The sequence below is a fragment of the Maylandia zebra genome, linkage group LG23 (assembly GCF_041146795.1).
Source record: "Maylandia zebra isolate NMK-2024a linkage group LG23, Mzebra_GT3a, whole genome shotgun sequence".
Taxonomy (NCBI): Eukaryota; Metazoa; Chordata; class Actinopteri; order Cichliformes; family Cichlidae; genus Maylandia; species Maylandia zebra.
Window position 1 is genome coordinate 20375763 of NC_135188.1, and position 12871 is coordinate 20388633.

Here is a 12871-nt window from a genome sequence, read left to right on the forward strand (position 1 = left end):
AAACATGAACCTAGTACAACCAAATGAAGCTCAGCTGTAAAGTTGGAGCAGTACAAAGTGTGTTTGTCACAGGAATTTGCCTGTATTTGGTTGATGATGTTAGATTATAGAAATATCTGTGAATAAATAACATTAAATTCACTTTGAAGTGATTTTCACACTGCTTTATTAAGCTATGGGAGAATACCAGAGATAAACACACTGTAACCTTTAATGTTTAGGTGTGTGCAATATTTCAGATCTGTAATGTGCAGCTGCCATGTCAGAAATAAACATCAGTATTGACATTGCACTGAGCAACAATATAGTGTTAAACTGAGCTGATAGATTTCTTGTCCTGCTTTTTTATATGTGATGATCAAATCACAATTGTATTTGCAGCACAAGTGTTAAATCTTACTATTTATTTATATGTTCTTTATACTACTGTGTTTGCAGTAGGAAGTGCTCAATCAGTTAATTTTGTACAGGAGAACAGATGCTACCTTTCAGGTGAGCATACACAAACCCTGAATCAGAAAGCCTGACTTACCCAAAAAGTTCATATCCTTATCTAACAGGGTGAGGCTGAATTTAAAAACACAAAGGGGTGAACTTAGGGAGGCAGCTTTATTGCGCCGTGGAAAAAATTTAATTCAGGATATAAGAAACAAAATCCAAAACTAGTAGTTGCGAGGAAACCGAGGAACACGGAGAAACACACAGCTAGTGGGACGACATGACGACGGGCCAGGGAAACAGAGGACTCAAATACACAAAGGATAAGGAGGGAATGAGGAACAGGAGGGAAACACAGCTGGGACTAATCAGACACAATGAGACAGGAAGGAAGCAAAAATGAAGACAGGGCAAAGCACTATCAAAATAAAACAGGAAATATACATAAACTCAGACTCAAGACATGCAAGCACAGTGACTCGGGAGACAATAATAAACATGGAAACAGTACTTAACATGCATGGAGGCAAAAAGTGAAACAGACTAGATAAAAAACTCAAAACCAGAAATACAAGTGACTAAACTAGGAACACTACTGGAACAAGTAGGACAAACAAGGAAACTGAACCATAAATAATACTAAATCCCACATTATAAATGAAATCAGAAAAACACAAATACTGGGTCACTGATGCAGTATCATGAAATTTACTTCTTTATAAATCTGAATAACAATGTTATACTTCAGAAGCTTTGTCTCCAAATTTTGATGCTATTATTACGGTTATTTAATGAAGAGGTATCATATAAAGATTATGAGCTGAACTAAACTTCAGAGAAACATAACATACAAAAAAAAGAATCCTGGGATAATAATAGATTCCATTTTTCAATAACTGAAGTTTCCATCATCATTTAAACCATCAACTGATTGAATCCATGAATCTGAAAACATGTTTTTGACTGTGAGAGACAGACATGTACCGACTGAAATGTTCAACAAGACTATTCATACTAAACTACACACAGACACACTGAAGAACCAAATGAGACCGTAAACCCAGGATAAAGAGGTTCAGTGAATGTGGTGTTGAAGGTGTGGAGGTGGATCAGAGTGTTAGAGACTCTGTAGAAGGACAGAGTGCCAGCAGGACAGTCCACATACACTGCTACTCTCTTAGAGACAGAGGAGGAGGAAATGGATGTTTTTTGCTTATTGTGCCACGCAGAGTAACCACAATAATCAGAGCAGCTCAGGCTCCAGGACTGATCATTTTTTCCAAACACACAGCCTGTCCTCCCCTTCCTTCTGATTGTTCTGTAACTCACTGATATATAAACTCCTCCTCTCCACTCGACCTCCCAGTAACAACGACCAGTCAGACCATTTCTGCACAGCAGTTGAGGACAGATGCAATCAAATCTGTCTGGATGATCGGGATATGGAAGACCCTCCCACACAAACATCACCTTCCTGTTGTTGTCAGACAGTTGGAGGTTTGTGTGTACTGTGTTTGTGTCGATTGTGAGTTGACAGGAATCTGATGGAGAGAACAAACACAATACAGCTGCAGTTATTGGTCCGTCATCTGTTCATTGATTGACACTTTGATGATGACTCCTGACATCAGAGATGTGAATGAGTGGTGTGACAGTTTGAAGATGGTTGAATGTGTGCTGCTTTGTTTTCATGAATCACATTAAGAACACACTTACACTTCCTCAGACCTGGTCTCAACCATCGTACTCCAGCAGGCTCCACCCTGAAAGGAGGAGGGGGGTCAGACCAGCACAGTCTCTTTCAGCAGGCACACATGGACATTACATCACTCTCATACACATGCTGTTAGACACTGATAAAGGAACAGTCCAACATATTTATAAAAATTGCAGGCTGAGCAGACATTTTGACTTTTTTGTTGTAAGCATGTTATTTACTTTACTCTTCAGTTTGTGTGAAACGTATTAAAAAAAAAAAATCCCCAAAATTAACTCACGGTGATGTGGTCTGAAAGGTACATATTATGGGCAGCACAGCTTCACCATATAGATTCAGCACAGCCTTATAGATTTAAAATTATTATAATTTATTTATATCAAAGTACTGATATATTTTTGTTTGTTTCATAAAATAGTTTGTTTAATAAATGAGTCCATAATTTATAAAACAAACAAATAGACTAAACAAGTGATTTAAGCAGTGATTAAATTAATATCAGTTCAACTGAATTATATTTTTAAAGTGCCAGTCATGACAACAGCTGCCTGTAGGCACTTCAGTTGCTAAATAAAAAAACAATCACACAATCCTTCATGAGCATTTTTAGAAAGAAGCACTCCACCTTTAGAGCAAACAAATTTGGCCAACGTTACACTGCATGAGCCAGCGTGTCTGTGAAGGTTGTGTGAAGCATCTTCTTGGAGGGTTACACATCCACATGTTGTTATTTATTTATTAAGAACTAGGGTATGTAAACTTTGAATTAGGGTCATGTTGGTATTTTCTGTCTTCAGTAAGATTTTTAAAACAGGCAAACACAGTTGTTTAATAAATGGCTTCCCCCAACCAGTAACTATGAGTGAAAGATAAGTGCTCCCTTATTCTTTTAAGGGAGCACAGTTTCAACAGTAACGGTCAGAAACAGCAGCATAGCAGTGCAATGCATTTTAATTAGATGCTGATGCTTAATTATTTCACGTGATTAATATGTTAGTTTAACTCTTTTCATGGAGCTCATACATGTTTGATGTCCAAATATCATACACATCGAGCAATGAGGCAAGTGTACCAGAGGGAATAAAGGACAGAAAGAACTGTCATCTATTACTGTTATATCAGAGACTGGCTGTGGCTGCAAAAGACTTCTCTATACCTAAGAGTGTGGAGTCCCCAGGATGGATCCTTCAGTATAGCGGACAGCTGCTTTACTTGTTCCTGTCCTGGATGATTGTAGCTCAGGTCCAGCTCCCTCAGATAAGAAGGGTTGGAGCTCAGAGCTGAGATGAGAAAACCACAAGCTTCGTCTGTGATCAAACAACCTGACAACCTGCAGACACAAAGCATGACAGCTAATCTTCCAGAACAGCAGTGCAGTTAAAAAGAAACTTACGCAGAAAGACTAATATATATATATATATATATATATATATATATATATATATATATATATATATATATATATATATATATATATATATATATATATAGATAGTGGTTTAGTGTGTAGTGGACAAACTACAATGTTAACCAGAAGATGGCACTAAATTAAAACACAGATGATCATTTAGGTTACTATAAATCACTGAGAGGAAACATTAAAATCTAAATGTTTTATCATAGTCAATGAAATGATAAACAATGAAATATAATAGTTCAAATAAAAGTAGAATAGTTAAAATGAAAGTAAAAAATATAAATCTATGCTAAACTTAAACTAAGTTGGAACCTATTTTTAGTCTTTAACCAAATTCAAGTAAAAATCGGAATTATTTTTGACGATACATTATGGTGGAAAGAAGGAGAAAATTTATGAAAAATCTTAAAAACTGTCTGTCTAACAATCATAAAAATTAAGCTAACGAAAGTGTTTATTAGTAATAAAAACAAATGTAGAATCCTGACCTGAGTGTTTCTAGTTTACAGTGAAGACTTCCTAATCCAGAAGACAACACTTTCACTCCTGATTTTGCCAGGTCATTGTTACTCAAGTCCAGCTCAATTAGACTACAGAACTGGGAACTGAGAATGGAGGATATAATTTCACAGCTTCTCTGTGATAGGTCACAGCCACTCAGTCTGGAAAGACAACAAAGCACCAAAAAATAAAAGATAATTCTTGTACATGCAAAGTCTTTACTGGCCTACTCTGAATAAATAAAGTGCTTAAAATGAAATGCTTAACTCTTTCCAGTAAATGTATATATGAGTTTGTTAGTCTCATCAAGTTGTCTCATCACCAGAGTTTATAAATCTTAATAATAAAAAACATGAATATACATCTGTAAAACATCAAACATCAAATTCAAAGTCTGGGAAGTTTTCTTTTTAAATATCTACTAATTACCTTCTCACATCAAATTGCAAAATACATTATCTGACCTGATAGTTTTCAGTGTAATGTGTGGATGCTTCAGTCCAGCAGATATCAACTTCACTCCTGAGTCCCGCAGGTTGTTGTTACTCAGATCTATAGCTGTCAATTCACAGTCCTCCATTTTAAGCACAGAGGACAGAGCTTCACAGCTTCTTTCTGACAGGTTACAGCTATTTAGCCTGAAGATACAGTAATATAAAATTAAGCAGTGATAGATGTGTTTGTCATTCCTGTTAAAGGGAGAGAAGGATCTTTAAATCTTTAAATCTTTATAACTTACAGAGCTTTTTGAGAAGCTTTGACCACTGGCAGCAGCCTCAGAAGAGCATCCTCTGAAGCAGAATATTTCTTCAAGTCAAAAACCTCAAGGTCTTCTTCTGACGACAGTAAGATGAAAACCAGAGCTGACCACTGAGCAGGAGACAGCTCATCTGTGGAGAATTGTTCTGAACTCAAAGACTGTTGGATCTTCTCCACTATGGCACGATCATTCAGCTCATTTAGACAGTGGAACAGGTTGATGCTTTTCTCTACAGACAGATTCTCATTGAGCTTCTTCTTGATGTACTGGACAGTTTCCTGATTGATCTGTGAGCCATTTCCTGTCTGTGTCAGAAGACCTTGTAGGAGGTTCTGATTGGACTGCAGTGAAAGACCCAGGAGGAAGCGAAGAAACAAGTCCAGTAATCCATTTGGACTCTGTAAGGCCTTTTTGACAGCACTCTCATAGAATTGAGACCCTGTATGTTGTCTTGTTTCAAAGTTCTTGGAGGTGTTTTGTTCCTCTTCCAGCAGATTGACTCCAGTGTTGATGAAGGTCAGATGGACATGAAGAGCAGCCAAAAACTCCTGAACACTCAGATGGATGAAGCAGAACACCTTGTCCTGGTACAGTCCTCTCTCCTCTCTAAAGAGCTGTGTGAACACTCCTGAGTACACTGAGGCTGCTGTGATATCGATGCCACACTCTGTCAGGTCTGATTCATAGAAGATCAGGTTGTCTTTCTGCAGCTGATCAAAAGCCAGTTTTCCCAGAGACTCAACCATCTTCCTGCTCTCTGGACTCCAGTGTGGATCTGTCTCAGCTCCTCCATCATACTTGAACTTCTTCACTTTTGTCTGAACCACCAGGAAGTGGATGTACATATCAGTCAAGGTCTTTGGCAGCTGTCCTCCCTCTCTGGTTTTCAGCACATCCTCCAGAACTGTAGCAGTGATCCAGCAGAAGACTGGGATGTGGCACATGATGTGGAGGCTTCGTGATGTCTTGATGTGGGAGATGATCCTGCTGGCCTGCTTCTCATCTCTAGATCTCTTCCTGAAGTACTCCTCCTTCTGTGGGTCAGTGAACCCCCTGACCTCTGTCACCATGTCCACACACTCAGCAGGGATCTGATTGGCTGCTGCAGGTCGTGTGGTTATCCAGAGCTGAGCAGAGGGAAGCAGGTTCCCCTTGATGAGGTTTATCAGCAGCGCATCCACTGAGGTGGACTTTCTAGGGTCAGTTATGAGATCAGTGTTGTGGAAATCCAGAGGAAGTCGGCACTCATCCAGACCATCAAAGATAAACAAAACCTGGAAGTCCTCAAAGCTGCAGATTCTTACTTCTCTGATTTCACTAAAGAAGAGATTAACAAGTTCCACCAAACTAAACTTGTTCTCTTTAAGGACATTCAGTTCTCTGAATGCAAATGGAAATATGAACTGAAAGTTCTGGTTAGCTTTTTTTTCAGCCCAGTCTAGCGTGAACTTCTGTGTTAAGACTGTTTTCCCAATCCCAGCCACTCCCTTTGTCAGGACTGTTCTGATTGGTTTATCTCTTCCAGGTGGGGCTTTAAAGATGTCTTCTTGTCTAATTGTTGTTTCTTTTTTGTGTAGTCTCCTGGATGCTGTTTCAATCTGTCTGATCTCATGTTTGGCATTCACATTTCCAGTCCCTCCCTCTGTGATGTAGAGCTCTGTGTAGATCTGATTCAGAAGGGTTGGATTTCCTGTTTTAGCGATCCCCTCAAACACACACCCAAATTTCTTTTTTAGGTGAGATTTAAGTTCATATTGATAACGTCGAGCAAAGATTTCTGAAAACATAAAATAAATAACCCAAATACATGAATTATTATATAGTCAACATCTCATTCCTCTAAAGAGTGAACATATGTTTGTCTAGCTCTTGAGATATTTGTTGCATTTATCCAGCAGCTGCAGTCTTGAGAAAAATCCTCTTACTGTTTTGCAGACTATCAGCAAGTTCCTCTTGCTTAATTTTCCTCAGGAAGTGCAGTGTAATCTTCACAAAAGCCTCTCTGCTGTTTTCCCTCTGCTCTTTAACCTCAGCCTCCAGCATCTCTTCATCCTTGCTCTGACTTTCTAAGTATTCTGGAAAATCTGCATGTAAAACCTTCTGTAGCTCCTTCAGTTGTTTCTTCACAAAAGAGATGATGTTGTCCTCCACGAGCTGGAACAAAATACCACACGAATGATACAATAAATTGAAATAATTGAGCCAAACATTAGATCCATGTTGTACACACTAACAATCCACTGGTCTGCAAAATGCAGCATGGAGATGACTGTGAACAAAATATATGTAAAACTGGTTATACATGTACAGACCATAAATATTGACTCCAAGTGTGTTTGACACAGATGTGCAGATTGCCCACTGGGTACCTCTGAGCTCTCCTGGTCCAAGCTATGGAGGAATCAAAATAAACCTATCATATAGGTAACAAAAATTCTACGAGTGGCCAAATCAATAATCTGATATATATTTTTAAAGAGAAAGAATTCAATCACCACTTAAGCATTATCAAAAGAAAACAACACTGAATCTTAACAAAGTCAAGAACACTCTTAAAGAGGTAGGAGTATAATTGGCACTCCCAAGCCCAATCTAGGCCAAATCAAACATGTGGTCATCAAGAATGTGATTTCTATACCGGACTGGTCAGGACCTGGGTTAACAAACAACTCTGCGTATTAACAGGGTGACAGTAGAAACTGCCAGTATTGGCTAAAGGCAAAAAAGGAGGAGAAGGGAAAGGCATATTCAAATCCAGTGAGAGAGAAGTAACAATATGGGCTTTAAATGGTGGGCCACAATTGGTAAACAAAGCAAATTGGTTGAGCGAAAGAAGGGACATAGAAATGTTGTTGTTTGTGGAAGGACAGCAAGGCCAGGGGCGTTGGAGGTGGATTCAAACTGTTGTTCAAAGGTGTAGATATGAAACATAATGAAGTAGGAGGAAGGAAAAGTATGTGAATAGTGCTGTGTAGGTCAAAAGAATGTCAGACAGGATCTAAGGAGCTTGGAAAGAAAAAGGTCATGAGTTTAACACCAATAATCAACGGGTGATGTTGAGTGTTTTTAGTGGGCATGCCCAACAGGTTCTTCCGAAATGTCATTCGGAAGAGAAACACAAATTATGAAGTAAGCTAGGTGAAATGCAGCAAAACAAAAATTAACAAAATTTATTTGTTTTCTATATCTTAACAAAGTCAACATGCTTCTGCTTACTTTACAGAATTAGCCTGTTCATCTTTAAAATCAGTAGGCTGTTTCCTTGAATTATTGCTCTTAAAGGAGACATTGCTGGATTCATCTTTATATTCATGTCCACGTGCGTCTGGTCTTTGATGAATCCTGACAGAAGAAAAGTTATTAAATTCCGCAAATGTTTCCTTGCACATAAAACCTTAAAATGTGTATTTGAAGTTCAAATCAGTTAATACCAATAACAACTTACATTTTACCAAAGGAACTTTTTTGTCTGAAATTAATCACAACTTCCTTTGAATCACTGCTTTTTAAGGATAAACAGCTGGGTTCAGCTCCAGGTTGGTTCCTGTGAATAATGATGGAGCAGTGATGTGAGTGCTGAGGTGTGACATGGAGAAGAGTCATGGACAGTTAGAGATGGTCATCTCACCTCTGAGCTTTGGTCTGGCTCTCATGTTCCCCACACAGAGTGGTTTTAGATGGAGGGGCTCCCTCCTCTCTGTCCTCACACTGATACATGCTGCTGAATTGACGTCAGCTCACACACACTTTCTACCTTCACCTTCCGAGGAAACACAAATCATTCATGTGCACATCAACTGAAATCCTCCTTTCCATCATGTGTGCTGTCCAAATATCAGCTGCTTCTTTTCTGCTTCATCTCAGTGTCAGCTGAATGCAGTCAGACAGCAGTGTGAGGCAGAGGAAGCTGCCATCAGCTGCTCTACTTCTACTATCAGTCCACTAGATGACGCCATGAATCACACACTGAAATACACTGAGTCACTGTAACTGGAAGCTTCAGTTCATTAATAATCACTCAGTTTAACACATCTAAACAGGATTTTAAAACAATTTGGATGATCCATAATTCAGAGAGGATCAGTAGTATTTAAGGTAAAGTGAAGAAGTGGATATTACTGTTTGAATATGTGATGATTATAATTATTGTGAGTACAAGAAAACAATGATTAGAATAAAATGGGCTCAAGTTTGTTTAGATGACAGGGTGCAGCTGTAGATCACACGAATAGGACAGGATTTGTGAATGTGTGTGTTTTAGGTTGGTTTAGCTATAAGCCTGGGTGTGTGTAACTGTAGAGAGAGAAGAATTTATTGACAGTGGGGGTCTGCCTGACATAAAACGAAATAGGAAGCCACAGTTGGAGGGTGCTAGAAATGTGTGGAACAGCTAGAAAAGAGAGAAGTAGTTCGTTGCCCTTCAGCCTGAGGTGCAGAGAGTACATCATACCCCCACACATCCTGTTTATAGGGTGCCTGAGCATTGGTGTTACACACAGACACGCACACTCACACACATATAGTGCTATGTATATTCATATATCATCATTTAGGAAAGTTGTTTTGAATATTGTAGATGACCATTAGAAATAAACACCAAGTCTAAATGTAAGGACCTGCTGGACTGTCCCTCAGATCTGCTTCTAGGTTGAAAGATCTCCCTCCGCGCAGAGCATCAGGGTGTTTGTAACTTCAGAGTGGTTTTTTTAGCTGGGTGATAAAAGGACCAGCAGTATAGAGTGAAGATTACAACATTATCTACCCAATGTATGAGTTTTAGTTTAAAATTGTATAAATCATGGTAAACTAAGGTTCACAAGTGTTTCTCTAAATTGTGTTTTTATATTAAGTAACAATTCTTTTATCTTTTGCCTGAACATATGGATAGGAAGTCACACATTTTGTTGTTACACATTAGACCAATGACATCAGTATTTGCAGAAATATATGGAGGTGACTGACAAGTTTCCATGTTACCATGGCAACGTGTTTCACTTCCTTTGGTTGCATTTGTATCTGTCAGAAAAAAAGAGAAGAGAGAAGACAGGAAACTGCTGCCAGCAGCATCTTTGCAATGTGGTTTGCATTTTTACCATGTGACGTCACATGTCTAGGATGAGTTTTAGTATAACAGGCTGACACGGGAGAAATCAGTGTCAGCTTTGTGCATTCATCCCAGTCTTTGCTGTTTCTTCTGTGATATATGCAAGCTTACATACATACATATATACATTATATTATTAAGATTAAATATGTTTAATATTTTTGCTTCAATGTAATAAAAAATTAAATAACTTCTTTTTGACCTATGGAACAAAAGTCTTTACTGCCAGATGTAGCAGGTGTAAATCCTCAGTAACAACCCACCAGGCTGGGCAATGAGTACACAGTGACAGTCAGAAAACTAGACCCTTTAATGGTAATACATACAAATTATTATTAGTTATTATCATTATTATCAAATTATTATTATTAAGCTTTAAAATGTTGGAGCAGGATCAAATAAAGTCCATTATAAATGTGTACTACTCAAAGAAATAATTAAAGCGTTCTGTTAATAGAGCAGGAGCGGGAATGGTTTTACAGGTGGAGGGCACTAACATTTTTCCCTCTTCATCTTTTCTGTCTGTCTTGTCATTAGTTTTGCTTTGGCTAAGGTCATTGTCCCTACTGGCACCAAGAGGTGATACCAGAACGTTTGCTGTAAAGTCTCGAGAGCATCAAGGAGATTCCAGGAGACAGTCACTCTGGTAGAGCTGGACGGGGTCATAAAATGTCCTGAGCCATCAGCAGTATCTGTTCTTTTGTGCAAGGAGGAACAGGATGAGCACTGTCAGAGCCTTACAAAACAACCTCCAAGAGTCCACTAGTGTAAATGACCGAACAATTAGAAACAGACTTCACAAAGGCGAAGATCCTGTGGTGAAGGTCGAGATCCTCTACTGGGCCCCGTACTCACTCCCCAGCACCACAGCACCAGCCTGATTGTCATTTGCTGTGGAGTACTAGAATTAGCAGGTCCACCACTGGCACCCTGTGTTTTTTACAGATGAGAGCAGGGTTACCCTGAGCATGTGTGACAGCTGTGAAAGGCTCTAAAAAAGCAGTGGAGAACGTCATGCTGCCTGTAACATGTCAGCATGTCCGGTTTAGTGTTGGGTCAGTGATGGTCTGAGGACACAAATTGATGGAGGGATACACAGACTTCTACAGGCTGGGCAACTACACCCTGACTGCCATTAGGTATCAGGATGAAATCCCCAGACCCATGTCCTACCTGACAGTGGTGGAGAGGGTCCTGGGTACCTCCTGATGAAAAATGTGGCGAGAGTATGCAGGCAGTTCCTGCAGGATGAAGGAACTGACAGCACTGACTGGCCCCCAAGCTTGCCTAACCTAAATCCAACAGAACAACTCTGGGACATTATGTTTGAGTCCATCTGATGCCACCACGTTTTTCCCTCAGACTGCTGAGAAAGTCAGTGATGCCCTTCTCCAGATCTGTGATAAGATCCCTCTGTACACCCTCCACCCTCTTGTCAGGAACACACCCAGACATTGTCAGGCTTGCATACAAGCACATGACGTCCATACAGACGACTGAATACCATTTTGGGTTGGTGCCATTAAATTTCATCAAAATGGACTCAGAAAATTTTTCACTTTGGTTTTCTGAGCATCTTTGAATTCATTATGTTTATTATTTTCATTCCCATCAAACGACATGGCCTCTTTTCATTCCGACCACATTACCCATTCAATATCAGTACAAATATCCACTGTGTCCTTTTTCCCCACTGACATCTGATGTGTTTTCAAAGTGTTCATTTTTTGAGCAGTTACATGTTCACTCTGTTCTAGGAAGAAATCAGTAGAAATACACAAATGAAATGTCAACTATACATGATTATATCATTTCTCCAATAAACAGAAATGTTGAGCTCTTAATAATTAGGGAAAAAAACCCTTAAAGGTAGGTGTGGTGGAAGACACCAAAATGAAAGCATTGCTCTCATCTTAACAAGTGTTCTCAGACAAATGTAGTAAAAGTAAAAATACTGTTCATTTGGAGCAGCTCCTGTCTATAGTTTAATCATTGAATTATGGAAGGTGTACTTTGAGTTGAAGTAACTGTAGCAGTGGGAATATCTCAAGCAGAAAAAAAGAAGTATTCAAAGTTACTCGAAGAGAGCAGTGAAGAAAAAATATTGAGTTAACTTTCAGCACTTTCAGGTCCAGGAGAAGATCAAATTTGTAAAGCCAGTTTCAAAATAAAAGACAAATCCTCACGGTGAAAATATTTAAATAGGAATTCAAATATAGTTAATAAGTAGGTAAGTTCCTTGGCTCACATACAAAGAAGCGCACACAGATAAAATTGTGGCTGACACATTTACCTGTTGGCCTCCTTCATTCACTCTGAGTCTGTCACTGTGAGCTATGAGCGGCAGAGTTGTGCTGGAACTAAACAGCGCACAGCTGATGTGATCCAGGAAAACATTACAGACCGCCTCACTCACCTTCACACGGAGCTTCATATGGAAACGATCATCTGATACGAAATACAGGAAAGTGAAATGAAACTTCAATGAGGAAGGAAACACTCAGAGATGCGTTTAAGGCCAATCAGAATCGACAAAATCAACATCTGATCACTTTTAATCTTTTTGGGGAGAGAAATTGACGCATATATCAATGTTTGTCTTACGGTGTAATTTTTTGTCACTTAAACGTCAAACACACAGGCCTATTTTTTTAACTTGAAGGATTAAGCTCTTAGTTTCTTCAATGCTTAAAACATTTATTTTTTGAAGTCTGACAGTTTACTGTTGTTTTGTGTGAGCTGCATCCTTGATTAAGTTCTGAACTGAAGTTGGGTTTTTGGGGAGCAGCAAAGCTTCACAGGGAGCAAAATAAATGCAGAACGTCCTACATATTTAATGAAAGCCAGTCATTTATATCAGAATGTAGTTCAAAGTTTTACCAGCAGAGAGCGACAACTCCCCAATTTATGTCAAACTCGTTCACAGTTGATATT

At 38.9% G+C, this 12871-nt stretch overlaps 1 protein-coding gene across 2 annotated transcripts; it reads right to left on the reverse strand.

Annotated features, from left to right (window-relative positions):
- Positions 1–590: 590 nt before the first annotated feature.
- Positions 591–12378, reverse strand: LOC101476939 (NACHT, LRR and PYD domains-containing protein 3). Of its 2 annotated transcripts, XM_076880717.1 has the most exons (12): positions 12231–12378; positions 8462–8593; positions 8279–8377; positions 8050–8175; positions 7146–7224; positions 6759–6987; positions 4813–6610; positions 4538–4711; positions 4061–4234; positions 3312–3485; positions 2155–2201; positions 591–1979 (listed from the first exon to the last, which is right to left on the reverse strand). In XM_076880717.1, exons 2-12 carry the CDS (start codon positions 8548–8550, stop codon positions 1453–1455), a joined length of 3516 nt encoding a protein of 1171 aa, XP_076736832.1. In that variant the 5' UTR covers positions 8551–8593; positions 12231–12378; the 3' UTR covers positions 591–1452. The 2 variants fall into 2 exon arrangements, with proteins under 2 accessions (XP_076736832.1, XP_076736831.1); XM_076880716.1 differs by lacking the exon at positions 12231–12378 and having other exon boundaries at positions 8462–12051.
- Positions 12379–12871: the final 493 nt, after the last annotated feature.

What these genes read in the sequence shown, in the direction of transcription:
- LOC101476939 (XM_076880717.1), bottom strand. Translation starts at nt 8,550, where the DNA reads ATGTATCAGTGTGAGGACAGAGAGGAGGGAGCCCCTCCATCTAAAACC. An exon ending in AAAAGTTCCTTTGGTAAAAT is followed by an intron (nt 8,176 to 8,278) that starts GTAAGTTGTTAT and finishes TTCTTCTGTCAG; the next exon opens with GATTCATCAAAGACCAGACG. An exon ending in AAAGCTTCTCAAAAAGCTCT is followed by an intron (nt 4,712 to 4,812) that starts GTAAGTTATAAA and finishes CTGTATCTTCAG; the next exon opens with GCTAAATAGCTGTAACCTGT.